The 15,558-nt window shown below is 40.2% G+C and overlaps 1 protein-coding gene across 1 annotated transcript in view; it reads right to left on the bottom strand.

The window, feature by feature from the left end:
- Positions 1–12,341: 12,341 nt before the first annotated feature.
- dym (dymeclin) overlaps positions 12,342–15,558 on the bottom strand; it is a 71,354-nt gene continuing 68,137 nt past the window's right edge. Inside the window, exon 17 of the mRNA XM_033647402.2 lies at positions 12,342–12,984. Coding sequence (XP_033503293.2) covers positions 12,835–12,984 — 150 coding nt within the window. The 3' untranslated portion in view covers positions 12,342–12,834. The remainder of the gene's footprint in view (positions 12,985–15,558) is intronic.

Here is a 15,558-nt window from a genome sequence, read left to right as displayed (position 1 = left end):
TAGTTTCCCCTTATTTTATGGGTTGTAGTTGGACACTGCTCAGCTGTGGTTTAAAGGACTCTACTTGGGGTCTTCTGCCACAAGCACCAGAACCAGGAGAGTGAATTTGTGCCTGCGAGCCTTTACTTAGGGCAGTGAGGATAAGAAGCCAACATGTCCGAAACCCAGATGAGAGCGCGCTGCTGCCGCCCTCTGGACGTTTTCATCCCTCAGGCGGGACAAACACAAGTGTCCTTTGAGTTTGTTTGTCTTCGTTATCAACACAACAGTTCCCACCCTGCTTTATTTATCCAGTAAAGATGGTCCATCGGCTGAGGATCAATTTCCTTTCATGCCTGACAGTAGATCTGCAACAGGATCTGCCCATTTTATTTACTGTCTGTATCAGCTAAATCCATATTTATTATGACAGCTTAATAGTTTGATTTGATCAATTTACGACATTATGAGCAGTGGAGGAGACGGAGACAGACACAAACAAACAGTGAGGCTGTTTATTTAGTTCTTCCTTTTTTACAGAAAGCCAATATAATAATAAAATTAGAGAAAAGACAAGATAGGTTGATAAAGGCTGCATTATTCTACTATTCAACTTATTTGCAATGCTGCATAATGAGTGTGCAACCTGTAAAACGCACCAAACTCTGTTGAAATTTATTCTAAACAGCTGAGGAGACCTACAGCATCGGTGGCTGCAGAGGACTTCAGACACACTGAGCTGCATTAGCATGACTGCCTTTTTCTCTGACATGTATGCGTGTGTCTCCTCCGAAGCCTAATTGTGTTCCCTAGACAGACAGACAGTAGTCCAGGGGAGGAGGTGCAGGCAGCAGTATGTTAATGTGTCAGTGAGCCAGTGTCGCTGCAGGGCAGGAGGGGGGAGGCTGATAATGATGATATGTGCGGGGTTGGACGGCGGAGGGGTGTGTGTGTGTGTGTGTGTGTGTGTGTGTGTGTGTGTGTGCTGATGGGGGTAGTCAATAGCTCATCCCCACATTGTCCCAGGATCCCCCACTGGCGCCACGCAAGAGCGCAACGCAAAGAGCCCAAACGGTTCAGAGGACCGCGCCGCTCTTTAAGGTAGTCTGGAAGTAATCAGTCAGGGGGAAAAGGTCTGTCACAGGGACTGTGTGTGGAAGTGGCTGCAGACTCACATTGTCCCCTCCTCTCTCTCTCTCTCTCTACATCTCCCTGCCCTTCCTTTTGTGTGTATGTGTGTGACTATTCTCCAGACTCCAGGAAGTAGCCAATTTTATCTAACCGTTTTCCATTTCAGTCTGGCTGGGAGACGCTGTCTGCATTCTGGCCTGCATAAAAGGTGCAGGACAGAGTTTTGTTTAATGTTTTGCATCACCATGTTTGAACCACAGCACATGCACTCAATAGAAATAACAGAATGTAATGGTGCAATCAGCTGCATGGGTCGATCTTGTAGTCTAGTGTTGCTGAAATTATATCTCCTGACCCAAAAGGGGTTGTGGACCCCTTATTATGGGTCCTGATACACATAGACATAGTAGGGAGTGTATGGAAGTTACTGGGGTTGTGAGGGGGCTGAACATTATGTTTCACCTCAACATGGTTATCAGTGTTTTCTTTGAACTTTCCTCTTGACTGAGACAAAAAAAAAGATACAACATCCTTCACAAAACATGTCAAAGCATAACAGTGTAAAATAATATGACATATTAAATCATGTACCTGGATTTAAACTGTAATATCTTAAAGGAATTGTTAATTGTGCATATAAAACAATGATGCAGGGACAGAACTGTCGTCCTCTGTATACCTCTGACCACTGTTGGACAGTAATGTTACAGTTATAAAACGACTCTTCCCAGTAACAAGTAGCATAACAAACTATTGATAAAATTCAAGTGTTAATATTACATTTACTCCATAAACATGGACTAAACTCTTTACAACCTTTTGTTGTTAAGTCCCTACTAATTTAAAATCCAGCAATCAGTCACATTCATTTTTGTAACCGTTGCATATTTACGGCACAAAGCAATGAGGTGGCTTGGAGGATGACAACGCTTACCTTCAACAGCTGGAAATATTCCCTTTACTTTGATGGGAGGACAGATGATAAGAGAGCATTGTTATTCTAGGTAGTGGTACTAATGTTGTGTTCACACTTCATGTGATGCAACATTTTGCATCACATTACTTGTGCAAATTTGAATGCTAGAATCGTTTGTGTTGACTTGCTTCATACACACCAATAACTCATGTCATACGCGTGTGAAATCGCTGAATCGATGAATGGTCTTTCTCTGGTACATCCTTGGCATCATACGCCCCTGGAGGATCTCAATCCTAATTGATTATTGCAGCACAAATTGGTTGCTGAATTTTCACTTCAGATTTTTCAACTCTTGCAAAAAAGTGTATGACGCAAAATTGCGCTACTCCATTCGTGCCACTTAATTCGAGTATTTTGCGTTGTGTCCATTGCGCTGCCCTGTGTGATTTCACGACTAATGTTGCTTTTACATTGACTACTTGCACAAATAGTTTTATTCACTACCATTGTGAACACATAATAAGACTCTTTCCAATGCGAAAAACAGGACCTCAAACCTCCTGAAATAAACACTGTGACTGACAGAACGTTAATGTGAATCACTTCGAAATACACCCCACCAAAGGGGAGCCTTCCTTGGCCACTGTGGCCCGCTACAGGTTATGAGTGACAAATAACTAATGAAGCAAGTGGCTGGATATGTGGTGGATGCAATTTTGCTCCATGATTGACTCCATCTTTCAGGCACATCCTTGAGAAAATATCGGTCACAGGCAACAGAGGACCCCCAGGTAAAAAATAATTTACGAGCTATCTAGCCTTAGCTGCGCTTACCTAAGATACCGTGACAGTCGCACAGAGGAGCACATGCAAAGTCTGAATTTTGAGGAGAAAGGACACAATTATTTTGTGGGGTGTAACGGAAAAGTATTAAGACTGTAACAGATTACTGTTGGCTTGTAGTAATAAGTAAAGTAATAATGTGGCTTTTCCAAAGTGTAACAAGTCAAGAGTAACAAATTACAGTTTTTGAGTGATGAGCCCAACACTGCCTCTGACCTGCTCTCTCTTACTAATAATTTACATACAGTCCCTGAAGCCTGAACTATGTTTAAATGTCCTGTAAGATGATATAAATAAGTCAGTGGTCAGAGATTTTATCATATCGTTTATATCACCGTATCTCATTCTCTCCCTTTAATATGTTGTAGAAGGTTACAGAACATAATGGGCAATGTTACAAGTCAATGAGCAGCACTGCTTTGTGGCTTTATTGGCTTTTTATATGATTATTGTATGAATGTGATGAAGTATGTTGAGAAATGGTCATTTCTTTTCTGATTATTTTGTCCAAAAGCTATTCCTCAATTGTGTTTTTCATGATACACATTGATATATCACAGTATAAAATTACAGTCATATTATATGTGCTACTGGGACTTTTACCCCATCAAATAAAAAAATGCCACTTACTTTCTAGCAATTTGAATATTTTGAGTAAAAAAATAATAATTTTGGGCTCCAGCATATGATGTTTAATTGCTCCAGTTGTAGTCTAACATGTGGCGCACAGAGCTGATTCAAAAGAGGGCATGCAATGCGGTAAAACAGCCTTAGCGGAAGTAGGATGATTAATATTCTAGATAGCAGTCCTGGCCTTTACTATAATTTATTGACACAGTGACTGCTTTCAGACAAGGGGTCATGCATATGCAATTAAAGAGGCTTATTCTGTCTGAACCACAGTGCTCAGAATAGGCCGGAGATGGCACACAGGGAGCTCGTCATTGCTAAGATAAGAACAATAAAAATAAGACAAGTTTAATTAAAAAGATAGAGGAGACTTTTTTTCACTACTTGCACATCTGATATCTTGTCAGGAAAGCACAAAAACACCCACATTGGTAAATGTCACTGCATAATTAAAAAATTAAAAAAATCCTGGGGTGAAAAGGGAGAGGCTAGACGTGCTTTTGCTCTCGTTTTATTCTGTTGAAAAAAATCTCCTAATGTCTCCAGCTGTGGTTACACCATAATGAAAGAGGGGATGATGTGATATCCTGTCATCAAACATGCAGTCGCACCAAAAACCCAGAAATAAAAAATTAGATGTAGATTTACCTTCCTTACACTCGTTTTAGCTGACCTTTTGTGAATGATTAGAGGTCAAAGGTCACGTCACATTGTCCTCTCCTCTCTTTATCTTAAAGGAAATTAAAGGAATAATTCAACCCCCAAATGACCACTTGTATATCAATTACTCACCCCCTGTTACATTAAAATTGTGGTGAAAACTTTTTTTTTCTCGCATGCCTCCACGGGAAATGAAAAATCCAGAAATGGAGAAAATTCTTGATGAATTGATGTCGTAGGGATCCACATTTATCAATAGCAAAACTATATTAAAATGTCCATCCACAAACGCTCACACAACTTTTGCAGTGTAATCCTAGTCTCATTTCTCCAGTCGTATGCTAAGTAGTTCCCAAACAGACAGCCCTTTCTGACGGGGAACTGCTATGCTCTCTTCAAACCCAGACTCCATTGACAAAAACAGTCTTTTTACCTCACTGAACACAGGAGCTGCTGGTCTACCACTGCCTTGGTTGGTAGTTTGTTTGTGTTATTGTGTTACTTTGCTGAATCTGAATTATCCCTTTAAAACACCAACGTCACACAATAAGACAAACAAACTAGATGACCGAGGCAGTGATAGACCAGCAGCTCCTGTTTTCAGTAATATAGAATTACTGTTTTTGTAAATGGAGTCTTTGGAGAGAGCATTGATATGTTTCAATTTTTGTTCAGTCCCCCCTTGGCAAGGACTGTCTGTTTGGGAAGTACTGAGCACAACTGGATAAATGAGACTGGGTTACACTGAAGGAGTTATGTGAGAGCTTGTAAACAGATGTTTTAATATAGTTTTGGTGCCGTTACACACGGACCCCTATGACTTCAATTCATCACACATTTTCTCTGTTTTTGGATTCTTTGTCCATGAGGCATGCGAGAAAAACAACATTTTCTTCATGAATTCAATGTAGCATGGGGTGAGTAACTGATATACAAATGTTCATTTAGGGGGGTTAAGTCTTCCTTTAATGACTTTTATTTCTAAGTCAGAAAATGTTGTAATTGAGTTTCCCCCCCCTGAAATGAAAATGAGTAAAATTTAACGCCACATCGCAATAACGAGCTGCCACTGACAGAAAAGCTCATTTCATGACTCCACAAAGTGAAACATTATGATGTCAAGTGAACAGAAAAGCTCCGGAAAATATTGGTCAATGATATTACACCTCAGGGCGCAGGGAGAGACAGATACTATAGCTACAAATCACAGGCATTATCTCAACAGCAGGGGAGGGCATTAAAAGAGGAGCAGTAGGGCAAGCGATTTTTTTCATCATCGATTAATGATTTGGTCTGAAAAAATGTCAGAAAATAGCCTAGTTAAGAAAAAAGCCCATTGCAATTTCCAAAAGCCCAATGGGATAACACCAAGTTGCTTCTATTATCAGTTGAAGACTCCAAAACCTGAATATATTTAATCCAACAGCAATTTGAGAATTCTTAAAAATTCTTTCAATGGTACAGCATCTTTCTGACGATTCATTTTTAATAAGCTTTGGATCTTCCAAAGTGTATTACATCTCTACACATGTATATTTTAAAAAAACTTACTAAACTGAATAAGTCAATCGAATTAAACACATATGAGACTTCATGTTCAAAACAACAGCTCAGTATCCCAGTGTTCAGTGAGAGATGGAAAGTGGAACAGAAACACATCACAGCCTGCAGACAGCAGTCAATCAATAAAAAGAAACACCTTAATACAATATTAATCACTTTTAATCGATCCAAACTTTTCAAATGGATCAAATTCAGACTGATGCATTGTGATGCATCAATGGTTTTTTTACACCCCTATGTACCCCCATCATACATTTACATTCTTGTTAAAAATTTATATGTAGCAAACCATCACAAGCAATTACAAAGTGCATTGAAGTGGCTGGCTGAGAGAGGCATGAACATACCAAATGCTTATATCAGAGGATTCACTGAGACCTTTTGCTGAAGTCCATATAGACTAAAATTGTGTTTTATTCATATCTCCCTCTCTACGAAAACATTTCTTTACCTCATGTTTTGTGTGTTGGGTTTTGTCATTCTCGAGGGGTTTTGTTAAAACATGTTTTCAATATGGGATTCATGTCTATTTGCTGTTGTTTGATCAAAGTTTTTTACCCAGTGGAGGACGCCATATAGAACAGGTCATTTTACATTCACATTCCTTTAGTCTGGTTTTTGTTCAAGGATTCAATTTGTGACATTTTATCAAAGTAGCTGGAGGCCTCAGTGACCCAGTTCTCTTTATAGGCCATTAATGTGAAACAATTTGGAAGATCTGCATACGTGTAATTGGTCCACATACAAGCGTGCCGAGGCCAAATGGATGGAACAAGATATGTCAAAACTAATGACGAGATTGATTTTAAATGTGGTCTGGATGTTCATGGATCCCATGAAGTATGGTATCAGTGTTTTGGGTGACCTCTTTAATATTCCCCTGGCTCCAGCACCATGCCAAAATATCTTGTTGTACGCAGGAAACATCAAAATGTACTTGGTAGGTTGCCATGAAATGTAATGAGAACATTCATGTTCCCCAGAGGACAAACCTTTTCCATTTTTTATAGGCTTCCACAATTTCCTCTTACATCCCTCTCTGGAAAAAATGTCAGCTTTGCAAAAAAGACATAATAAAGTCCTTTTACTGTTCATGCTTTAAAAATTAAATGTCAGTGTGTTTGCTCAGTTTTGGGGAAACAGAATCTGAAGCATTATTGGTCAGGCATGTGTATACGTATAAAGAATTTGACTGCATTTTTGCTCTGAATTTACCAACACAGAAATACAAATACAGCTTCAAACTAGTAACATCAGCACTAAACACAAAGTACAACTGATGTGAAAGGCATTAGTTTTGTAGGTATTGGACAAGTATGAATTTTGATCAAACCACAAATGATAGTGCCTGGGGAAAAGTCAGGAATTTACCAAAAGCATTAGGGTAAACCTTTTGAGAACCATGAATGTACCTACAAAAGTTTGTGCCAATCCATTGAGTATGTGTTAACTTCAAAGGAAAAGTAAAAACCTTGACCTGCTGGTGCTGCTACATGTGAAGTAAAGGCCCAGACACACCAAAGTGACATCAAAGAAATAATGGCGATGAAGGCCGACTGTTGCGTTGCCTTATGTTGCCTGTGATCTGGCCAAAACATGCACTTGAACGCACCTCAAGCCTACAGATAACAACCAACTAGCATGTATGTTCTGCACCTGCATGAGAGGAAATAACTCTCCATACCAGCAGGCGGTGGTAGTCAGGTTTTATCATTCATAAAAGGAAACCTGACGACGCGTTCAAGAGGTTTGTCAGCCAGTTAGCACAGTAACAACACAACACAGTGTTGGAAGAACAAGTTATATTTACCACGCTAGCAAACAATAACCCCAAAGATTATGAAGCATTACTGCTAAAGAGCTCAATGCAACAAAAAAAACAACATATCTAATATAACAACTTTGTTTTGATCTCACGCCCTCTTTAGGCATTTGTTTACTTTCCTCACTTCCATTTCTCTTCACGTGCGCTGAGCTGAACTGCTTATCAGAGTAATTTCAATCACTGACCAGCTCTGTCATGTCCGCTGCCGATTCAATGTGTTGAATCAGCTAAAAAAACAGCCGACAAGGGGCGACTATTGCCACCAGTGCAGGACACACCGCTAAAACTAGGGCAACAGATGCTCATTGACGGCACTGACTGATGGTTGAATGTCAGATTGGTGTGTCAGGGCCCCAACGGGATCACCAACGTCGGTAGGATTCTTAACCTCTGGGGACCAAGAATATTTGTACAAAGTTTCATGGTAATTCAGCCAACAGTGGTTGAGAAATTTGGTCTGGACCAAAATGATGGACCAACTGGTCAAGAGACCAGAGAGACCAAGAGAACATTGTCATCTGTAAAGCCACATCGCTAACATAGCTTAAAGACAAAACAAAACCATCTTTTACTCCTGGTGTAGCTTCTTTCAATGTGTTAGGCATGTCGAAAGGTCAGTGACCGGTGACTCAACAACAAGAAATGTCTCCTAGGGTGAGGTGACCAGATATTGTTCACTCTTTGTATCCTGTGACTGCTAAACTTAGGTTTGCTGGTATCTTGCAGACATCAAGAGCATCACACAGCCGCCTGTCTCATCGTCATATCTCTTTCTGTATTTTGTTTTTCCATTGTCGGTCCAGCTCGTTGAGACTGTTGTCATTCCATTGAAGATTTGTAGGAAGGAATGACAGTGGGTGTTATCAGTGTTTATTTTTATATTTATATCTCTTGGTGCTGTTCTCATGCTGTGAATGAGCTTCCCCTTTACTGTGACCTAATCCTAAAACTGTTGAGCCTAACGACCTTCCATCGTTACCGTGGTAATCTGTCATATTAATGAGCTCCGTGTCACTAGGGGCAACCAGTGCTTAGTACAGAGCCACTTCAGCAAACTGGTCTCCAGTGCCCTACTTTTTACATCACTCAATAGACGCTGATCTGGGTACGACCTCTGCATCTGGAGCCACGCTGCACTGGTTCATTGCAACATGCCCTCACCTAGACCTTGAGGAAAATGTACCAGCCTGTAAAGATAAATAAATAAATAAAATGAACTACCCATCCCAGAATCCCATGCCCCATCCATCTTCCCGCTGTCACCTGAAACGGGAGCCCATGGTAAGGTGACCCCAACGCCATGATGGAACAAGGAGGGCCATGTCACTTTGTGAAAACCTCCCCTCAACCATCTGGCACTGCGATAATAGAGCTGGAAGCAGGTGAGCGTTGGTGCAGAGAGGAAAGAGTCTGGATAATTTGTCCTCGAGCACACAGCCTCACTGTAACCTACCGACGACCCCGTGTTGAAAATGGGCCATTCTTTGCATCAAATTGCATCCATTATATTGTCCTTGAGAATGAGGGAATTTCAGGCATGAAAATCAATACAATAGAGACGAAAGGCATGAAATTCTCTTGGGAAGTGGGAGCTCCGGCGACACAGTGGGTGCCATTGTGCCATAAACTTTTCCCCCCAAAGTGGTTTCATGCCTCCGTTTCTGCTGCCTCTGCAGCTATGACCACAACAGGCAACAACGAGACATGAGAGACACATGCAGCGCTAACGTTTATTGATATTCTGTGATGGAGATATAAACAGCATGTGACAGTCCGGGTTTCAGGCTGATTTTTCTTTTGTGTTGTTTGCTGTGCAGAATTAGGAAAAGCACTGAAGCCAAAGAAGCACTTATGAAGTCCAAAAAGGAAAAAATAGTTATATGTACAAACTTTGTTCTGGTTACTGCACCTAAAAGTCAATGTCAATATCTTAAAGATTTAACATACAGTTTGAAGCTGTCTACAGTTGCAGTTCACAACCAGGGGAGGTTTCAAGTCAAGTTTGGGGGGTTACAAGATGATTAATAAAGGACAGCTGAAAAATATCTTTTTCTGGCCTGTACTGTCTTGATCTAACATTACCCTTTTTATTGTAGGTTTTATCTCTTCAGATGTCTTAAACCTTTTCAAAAGAGACAATCTGTGATGGGAACATCAAATTGGTTAAGCCATATGCAACTTAGGGCCCTGACACACCAAGCCAATGGTCAGCCATTGGTCAATGTCGGGCCAGCGCGCTGGTGAGCGTCTGTCGCCCTAGTTTTTGTGAGATGTCCTGCTCTGTTGGCACTAGTCAGCCCTTGTCAGCCAATTCAGCATGTGACTCGGCATCGGACCTGGCAGAACCCGTCAGTGAATGAAATCTAAGTGGTGGTTCAACTCAGTAAACAAGACAAGAACTGGAAGTGAGGGGGTGTTGGTGGCTTAGTGGGTAGTGCAGGCGCCCCCTATACAAGGCTGTTGCCGCAGCAGCCCAGGTTTGAGTCCTGCCTGTGGCCCCTCGCTGCATGTCATCCCCCCTCTCTAACTTACCTGTCCTGTCTATTAAGGGAAAAATGCCCTAAAAAATATCTTTTAAAAAAAGGGCGTGAGATTGAAACAAAATTGTGATATCAGGCAAGATTATTTCTTTAGCCACTGAGGTCTTTAGCAGAAATGGTTTGTAGTTGTTTTCATTATTGTTCGCTAGCACACGATAAATATTCTTTGTTCTTTTAACATTAGGCTGTGTTGTTATTGTGCTAACTGGCTAACTATTACCATGACGGTCTTCTGGTTTCCCATTTTGAATGACAAATACAGACTTGGCATAACACTTGCTAGTTGGCTGTTGTCTTCGTGGTGTATTTAAGCACAACTTTTTGGTGAAGACACAGGCAACGTCAGGCAACCCAACAGCCGGCTTTCGTCTCAGCTAGTTCTCCGACATCAGTTTGGTGGCGGCCTTTAAAACTAGGAGTCAGAAAAGAAGGTTTTGCATTGCTTTTACATTTCAGAACATAAACATCTGCACTTTCTTAGAGGGTTAGATGAGAAGATCGATACCACTCTTATGTCTCTATACTTCATGAATCTAATGCCAACAGCTTGTGAGCTTAGCATAAAGAAAGCTAGTCTGCTGAATCCTCCTAGCAGCACCTCTTAAACTAACTGAACTGCATTTGATTTATTGTTTATTTAATGTTATATAAAAATGTAAAAACATCATGATTTTACTGTGAATTATGTAGTGGAGTATTTCTTAGCCAGGTGCAGTGACTTGAGGAAGTTTCCACTGGTTGCCTGGCAACCTTGGGGTAAACTCAACATGACATGATGGATTCAAATGGGGTCGTTTTTATTGTGATCACAAGAAGAGTCCATTTGATGTTTTTGCTGACGTTTTCAGAAACGGCACAGGCCTAGAACTGGACATGGATGGTAAATTAATGTATTGTAATTTTAGTTGTGTAGAATTTTATATGTCTGAGGAAAATGTTGATATTCCCAATGGCCTCACCTTTTTCCTCTGACGGTACACCATTGCATTACCAGCATTACATGACTCACTCGCTTGCTTGCTAAACTGTTAGACTTGGCAGGTTTCCGATGTAGCATCCATGTTGCTGTTGCCTAGCAGTTGTTCTCTCACAACTTAACCACTTGAACACCAAGCATGTCGTGTGCACCGCTTCCCATGTCGTAACTATGAACTCATGAGTTCCATTTAAATGCAGCAATAAAACCACATCCAGTTGTTTTTCAGTACACATTAAACCAATGAGACACAACATGTTAATGAGCTTTAGTAGTGCTTGTAAGATTCGGTTATCTTTAGACAGAGCCAGGCCAGTTGTCTTGCGCTAAGCTAACAGTCTCCGTCCATGTTTTTCTGTGAATGGTACAGTATTTGACTCTGCTTAATAATATATATATGTGACACTTTGGTTGCTTCAATTTCATATTTTTATTTAAACTCCTATTTTCAAAGTAATATTTGCCACAAAATGACAGCTGTTGTCATATTATATGTAATAATATAAAGCCAGTTTCCCACCTGGGAAAAAATCAAAGTATAGTACCACCATTTTTCTTTCATAAGCAAAAGTCACTTCAGTCCTACTACCATTTACATTTTGAGGGGTGCTGAATATAAAAAAAAAACAAAACAAACAAAAAAAAAAACAGTATACATGAAAATAAATAATTTAATACAAAGTCTCTATTTAAACATGCAAATAAAGTGACAAATCAAAGAGACAACTGTAATTACGCACAATAGGACAGGAGGTTTAATGACTTGTCCTAGTTTAAGTACTTGCCTTGGGTTACCATCAGGAAAAATGGAAACGACAAAGACTGAGTAAAGTCAAATAAACGGGCTGGAAGCAACAATGAAGTCACACTAATCAGAGCAATGCGGACTGCTAATATTATCCAGGGACTGAAATTAAGCATTAATTATACTGTAATTCAAAGTGGTCTACTGGAGGTGGCCACCAAGCAACAGTGGTGGACTCAAATATGAAAACCATGCATGTTACAAAACAGAGGACTTTCTGTTGATGATCGTTCTTTCTCTGACCTTTTTTTTTTTTTAAACTTTATTTCACAAACACAAATCTTTTATACAAACCCCTTGTATCCAGAGAACATTGGTCAAAATAAAATGCTAATTATATGATATTGAGTTTTAAGTATCTCATAAAGTTATTACTAAATGTGTGTTGTATGCCTTCCAGGTCTTTAATATGAAGTCTATTTCTTAGCATTCAGTGCAGCAGTAAATGAACCAGAGCAGTTTAACTCTTAGGTGCATGTTTTTTAATTGACCTTTTCTTTGTAAGCAAGAAAAAAAAAAGTAGGATTATCCATCGCCAGTGTCCTGAGCTCCTCACATTAACAGAACATTTAACAGAAGAGATGTAACTCGACGTGTGCTGTGGAACCAGCTGAAGCTGCTCAGGTGTTCTAGGTACTCCCTACAGGACTGACCGACATAAGTGGGCGCTACTGTGTGAACTGTTAACCAGTAAAGATGAAGCTTCACAGTGTAGAAGCAGAGAAATTCTTATGATATGAGGAGGAAAAAAAAAACAGGTTGTGCTGCATAAAAAGAAACACCAGTCTGTACAAGGTCGAGGCACTTTCAAAGCAGCGTGCACATACTATAAAGGGCAATGCGCGCGCGCACACACACACACACACACACACACACACACACACACACTTGTACATGCCGTCAGTCTTTTTTTTTATACTGAACGGGGATGATGACACACTCAAGTCTGCTGCAGCAGGTGCTTCAGCCAGAGTCCATGCTGAACAGCTCGATGCCGTGCGGGCTCCAGTGGAGGCCGACTCCAGAGTTGAAGACCAGGGACCAGACATAGGGGATGAAGAAGTCCTCGGGCTGGTCTTCCTCTACGTACTTAAACTTGAGCTCTGGAAACTTCTGTTAACACAAAAAGAGAAAGAGATGCAAATAAATTTTGCGAGTTGCACTACCAAGATAGATTTGTGTTTCCTTCAGTAACAAAATATGATATTCCAGAATCTGAAATGGTAATATACAAAATGGGGGCAGGGTGGAGGTTGGGGAACCTTCTGGAGACAGCAGTTTGATCAAGACAGGATTTTATAAGTCTGGAAAATGAACATAGTAATAAACATTTTATTCTCTGTCATGATGATTGCCAGGTAACTCATCTACCAGGAATGTGTACTCAACATTTGCGCTGTTTGCATCTCCCGATGAGCAAAATTGACCAACCAGAGTTGGTGATTGTAAGAACAGTGGAAAGACTAAGGTTGAATGAAGTGTGTTTTTCGATAAGTTCACAAGGCAGTTAAGCTACATTAGTCTTAGTTTGGTGAAAGAGATAACCTTGGATTGGCGTACGGCTGTATTTTCTGCTTAATAAGAAAAAAAGATGTAAGAATAACACAAAATGGAGTTCTCAAACTAGTGAATGTGACACGCTTCACGGCCCCACTGACGTGTGTTGTCACCATAACAACTGACGATAATTGCCATCATTAGTCGAATGACCATGGCAAACACTTCAATGTCCTTTCTATTCATTCTGTTTCTATGCTTGTAACAGAAGTTAAATAGAGTTCAACCATTTGTGCTGGAAGACCCTGTGTTTTATTTCTATACATCTATCTGCATCTTATTGAAATGAATGAGGCCGCTGCAGTTTTACATACAGTGCTGTTGTTGGTCTGAACATGGCCTGACATCAACACCATCCAAACATTTCCTCCAGCCACATTGGATATTTATAAAGTGCTGTGACCAACACAGTGACATCCCTGCTGCTACACAGGTAGGTTAACTTGTGTTGGCCTCTTGGTAATCAGTCTTCATCAGGTACAGTAGCTCACTGGCAGGTGTAATTCCATCTGTCTGTAAGGTAAAATTGCTTACAGCTGCCTGCAGGACAGGTATCACTCCGCAGTCCCACCAATGACCTCTTAACGGGCCAACTAATGTGCCAATGTCATTTCAAGAGTGAAGCGGGGGACTGGATATTGACAGATACACTCCGACTGTCACTCAGGGTTTGTTCAGAAAACTACCCTGAGATAAATGAGACCTTAATACACAACAAAAAATAAATAACGAACAAACAAAAGCTAATCTAATAAACTGAAGTGAAACATAAGGGTGTAACTTTACAGTGCAGTCTGTCAGCCAATGTGACCTTATTGTTTGGACCTGTGGAGAAGTGCTGAGTAACCTGATTACTTGGTAATAGCCACTCGACCCTTCAAGCTTCAGCTTGTCATGACATGGCTTGTTAATGGACAAAACACTCACTGAGCTGGACAGGGAGAGGTTATCAAGTTCATACTGTAGGGCCTCAGTGGTGATTATGTCCAAAGCTAATCCACTGGGAAAAAAGTGACATACACACGTGGATGTAGACTATAGGGCTGTGCCGAATGTCATTTTGTTTACAACCGAAGCTTCTATTGAGGTTTATGAATGAAGCTTTAAATGTCTGTCATCATATCTTATGACAACATCACCATAAAGATAAATAAATAAATAAATCCTCAAAAGAATCATCAAATTAAATGAAGTGAATCATTGGATTAAGTGAGTTTTTTAAATTAAATCCGCTTTTTTTAATGAATAAATGAAATTTATGGTGCTGATAGATTGCTGCCAGACTGCCCAGTTAATTCAGGTGCATGCCTCCCTTTGTGTTGTTTTTGAAAAGCTAAACACCACCAAATATAGATCAAAGCACAATATGTTGTGTCTGTCTGGAAACAACTGTACACAACTACCGTTGAAATGAAATTCTTCAAATAGTACAGTACTAATAATATAAATGTAGCCTAATCTTCATCTGTAGCTGTGCAAACAATGGGTTTAAACAGAATGAAGAGACAAATTTAAAAAAAATTTGCGTAGCATTCAAATGTCGATTTAGAATTTGAATGATGCACTGAAGCTTTGAACATGCATACTTATTACGAATTTCTGAGTTGAAACAGTTAGTCGATAAGGCAATTAATTGATCTGCAGGAAATTAATCAGCAACTATTTCGATAATCGACTAATTGCTTTCATATTTTAAGCAGAAATGTGAAAATTCACAAGTTCCAGTTTCTCAAATTGGAGATACTTAAGTGTTTTCTCTGTTTCTTTCTTTCTTTCTTTTTTTTAAAGATATTTTTTGGGGCATTTTTTAGCCTTTATTTGATAGGACAGACAAGTGTGAAAGAGGGAGAGAGAGAGGGAGTGACATGCAGCAAAGGGCCACAGGCTGGAGTCGAACCTGGGCCGCTGCGGCAACAGCCTTGTACATGGGGCGCCTGCTCTACCACTAAGCCACCAACGTCCCCTTGAGTGTTTTCTATGTCTTCTATGATACTCAGTTAAATATCTTTGGGTTTTGGGTTGCTGTAAATCGCAAACTGCAGGGCTAAAAATTGAAGCCAACAAAGAAGTGCCAAAGGATGCAGTTCCTCTAATGACCACTTGAGGCTGGCTCCAGAAGTGAGTCAATCC

Source organism: Epinephelus lanceolatus, chromosome 19 (genome assembly GCF_041903045.1).
Source record: "Epinephelus lanceolatus isolate andai-2023 chromosome 19, ASM4190304v1, whole genome shotgun sequence".
NCBI lineage: Eukaryota > Metazoa > Chordata > Actinopteri > Perciformes > Serranidae > Epinephelus > Epinephelus lanceolatus.
This window is presented reverse-complemented; position numbering and strand designations above follow the sequence as displayed.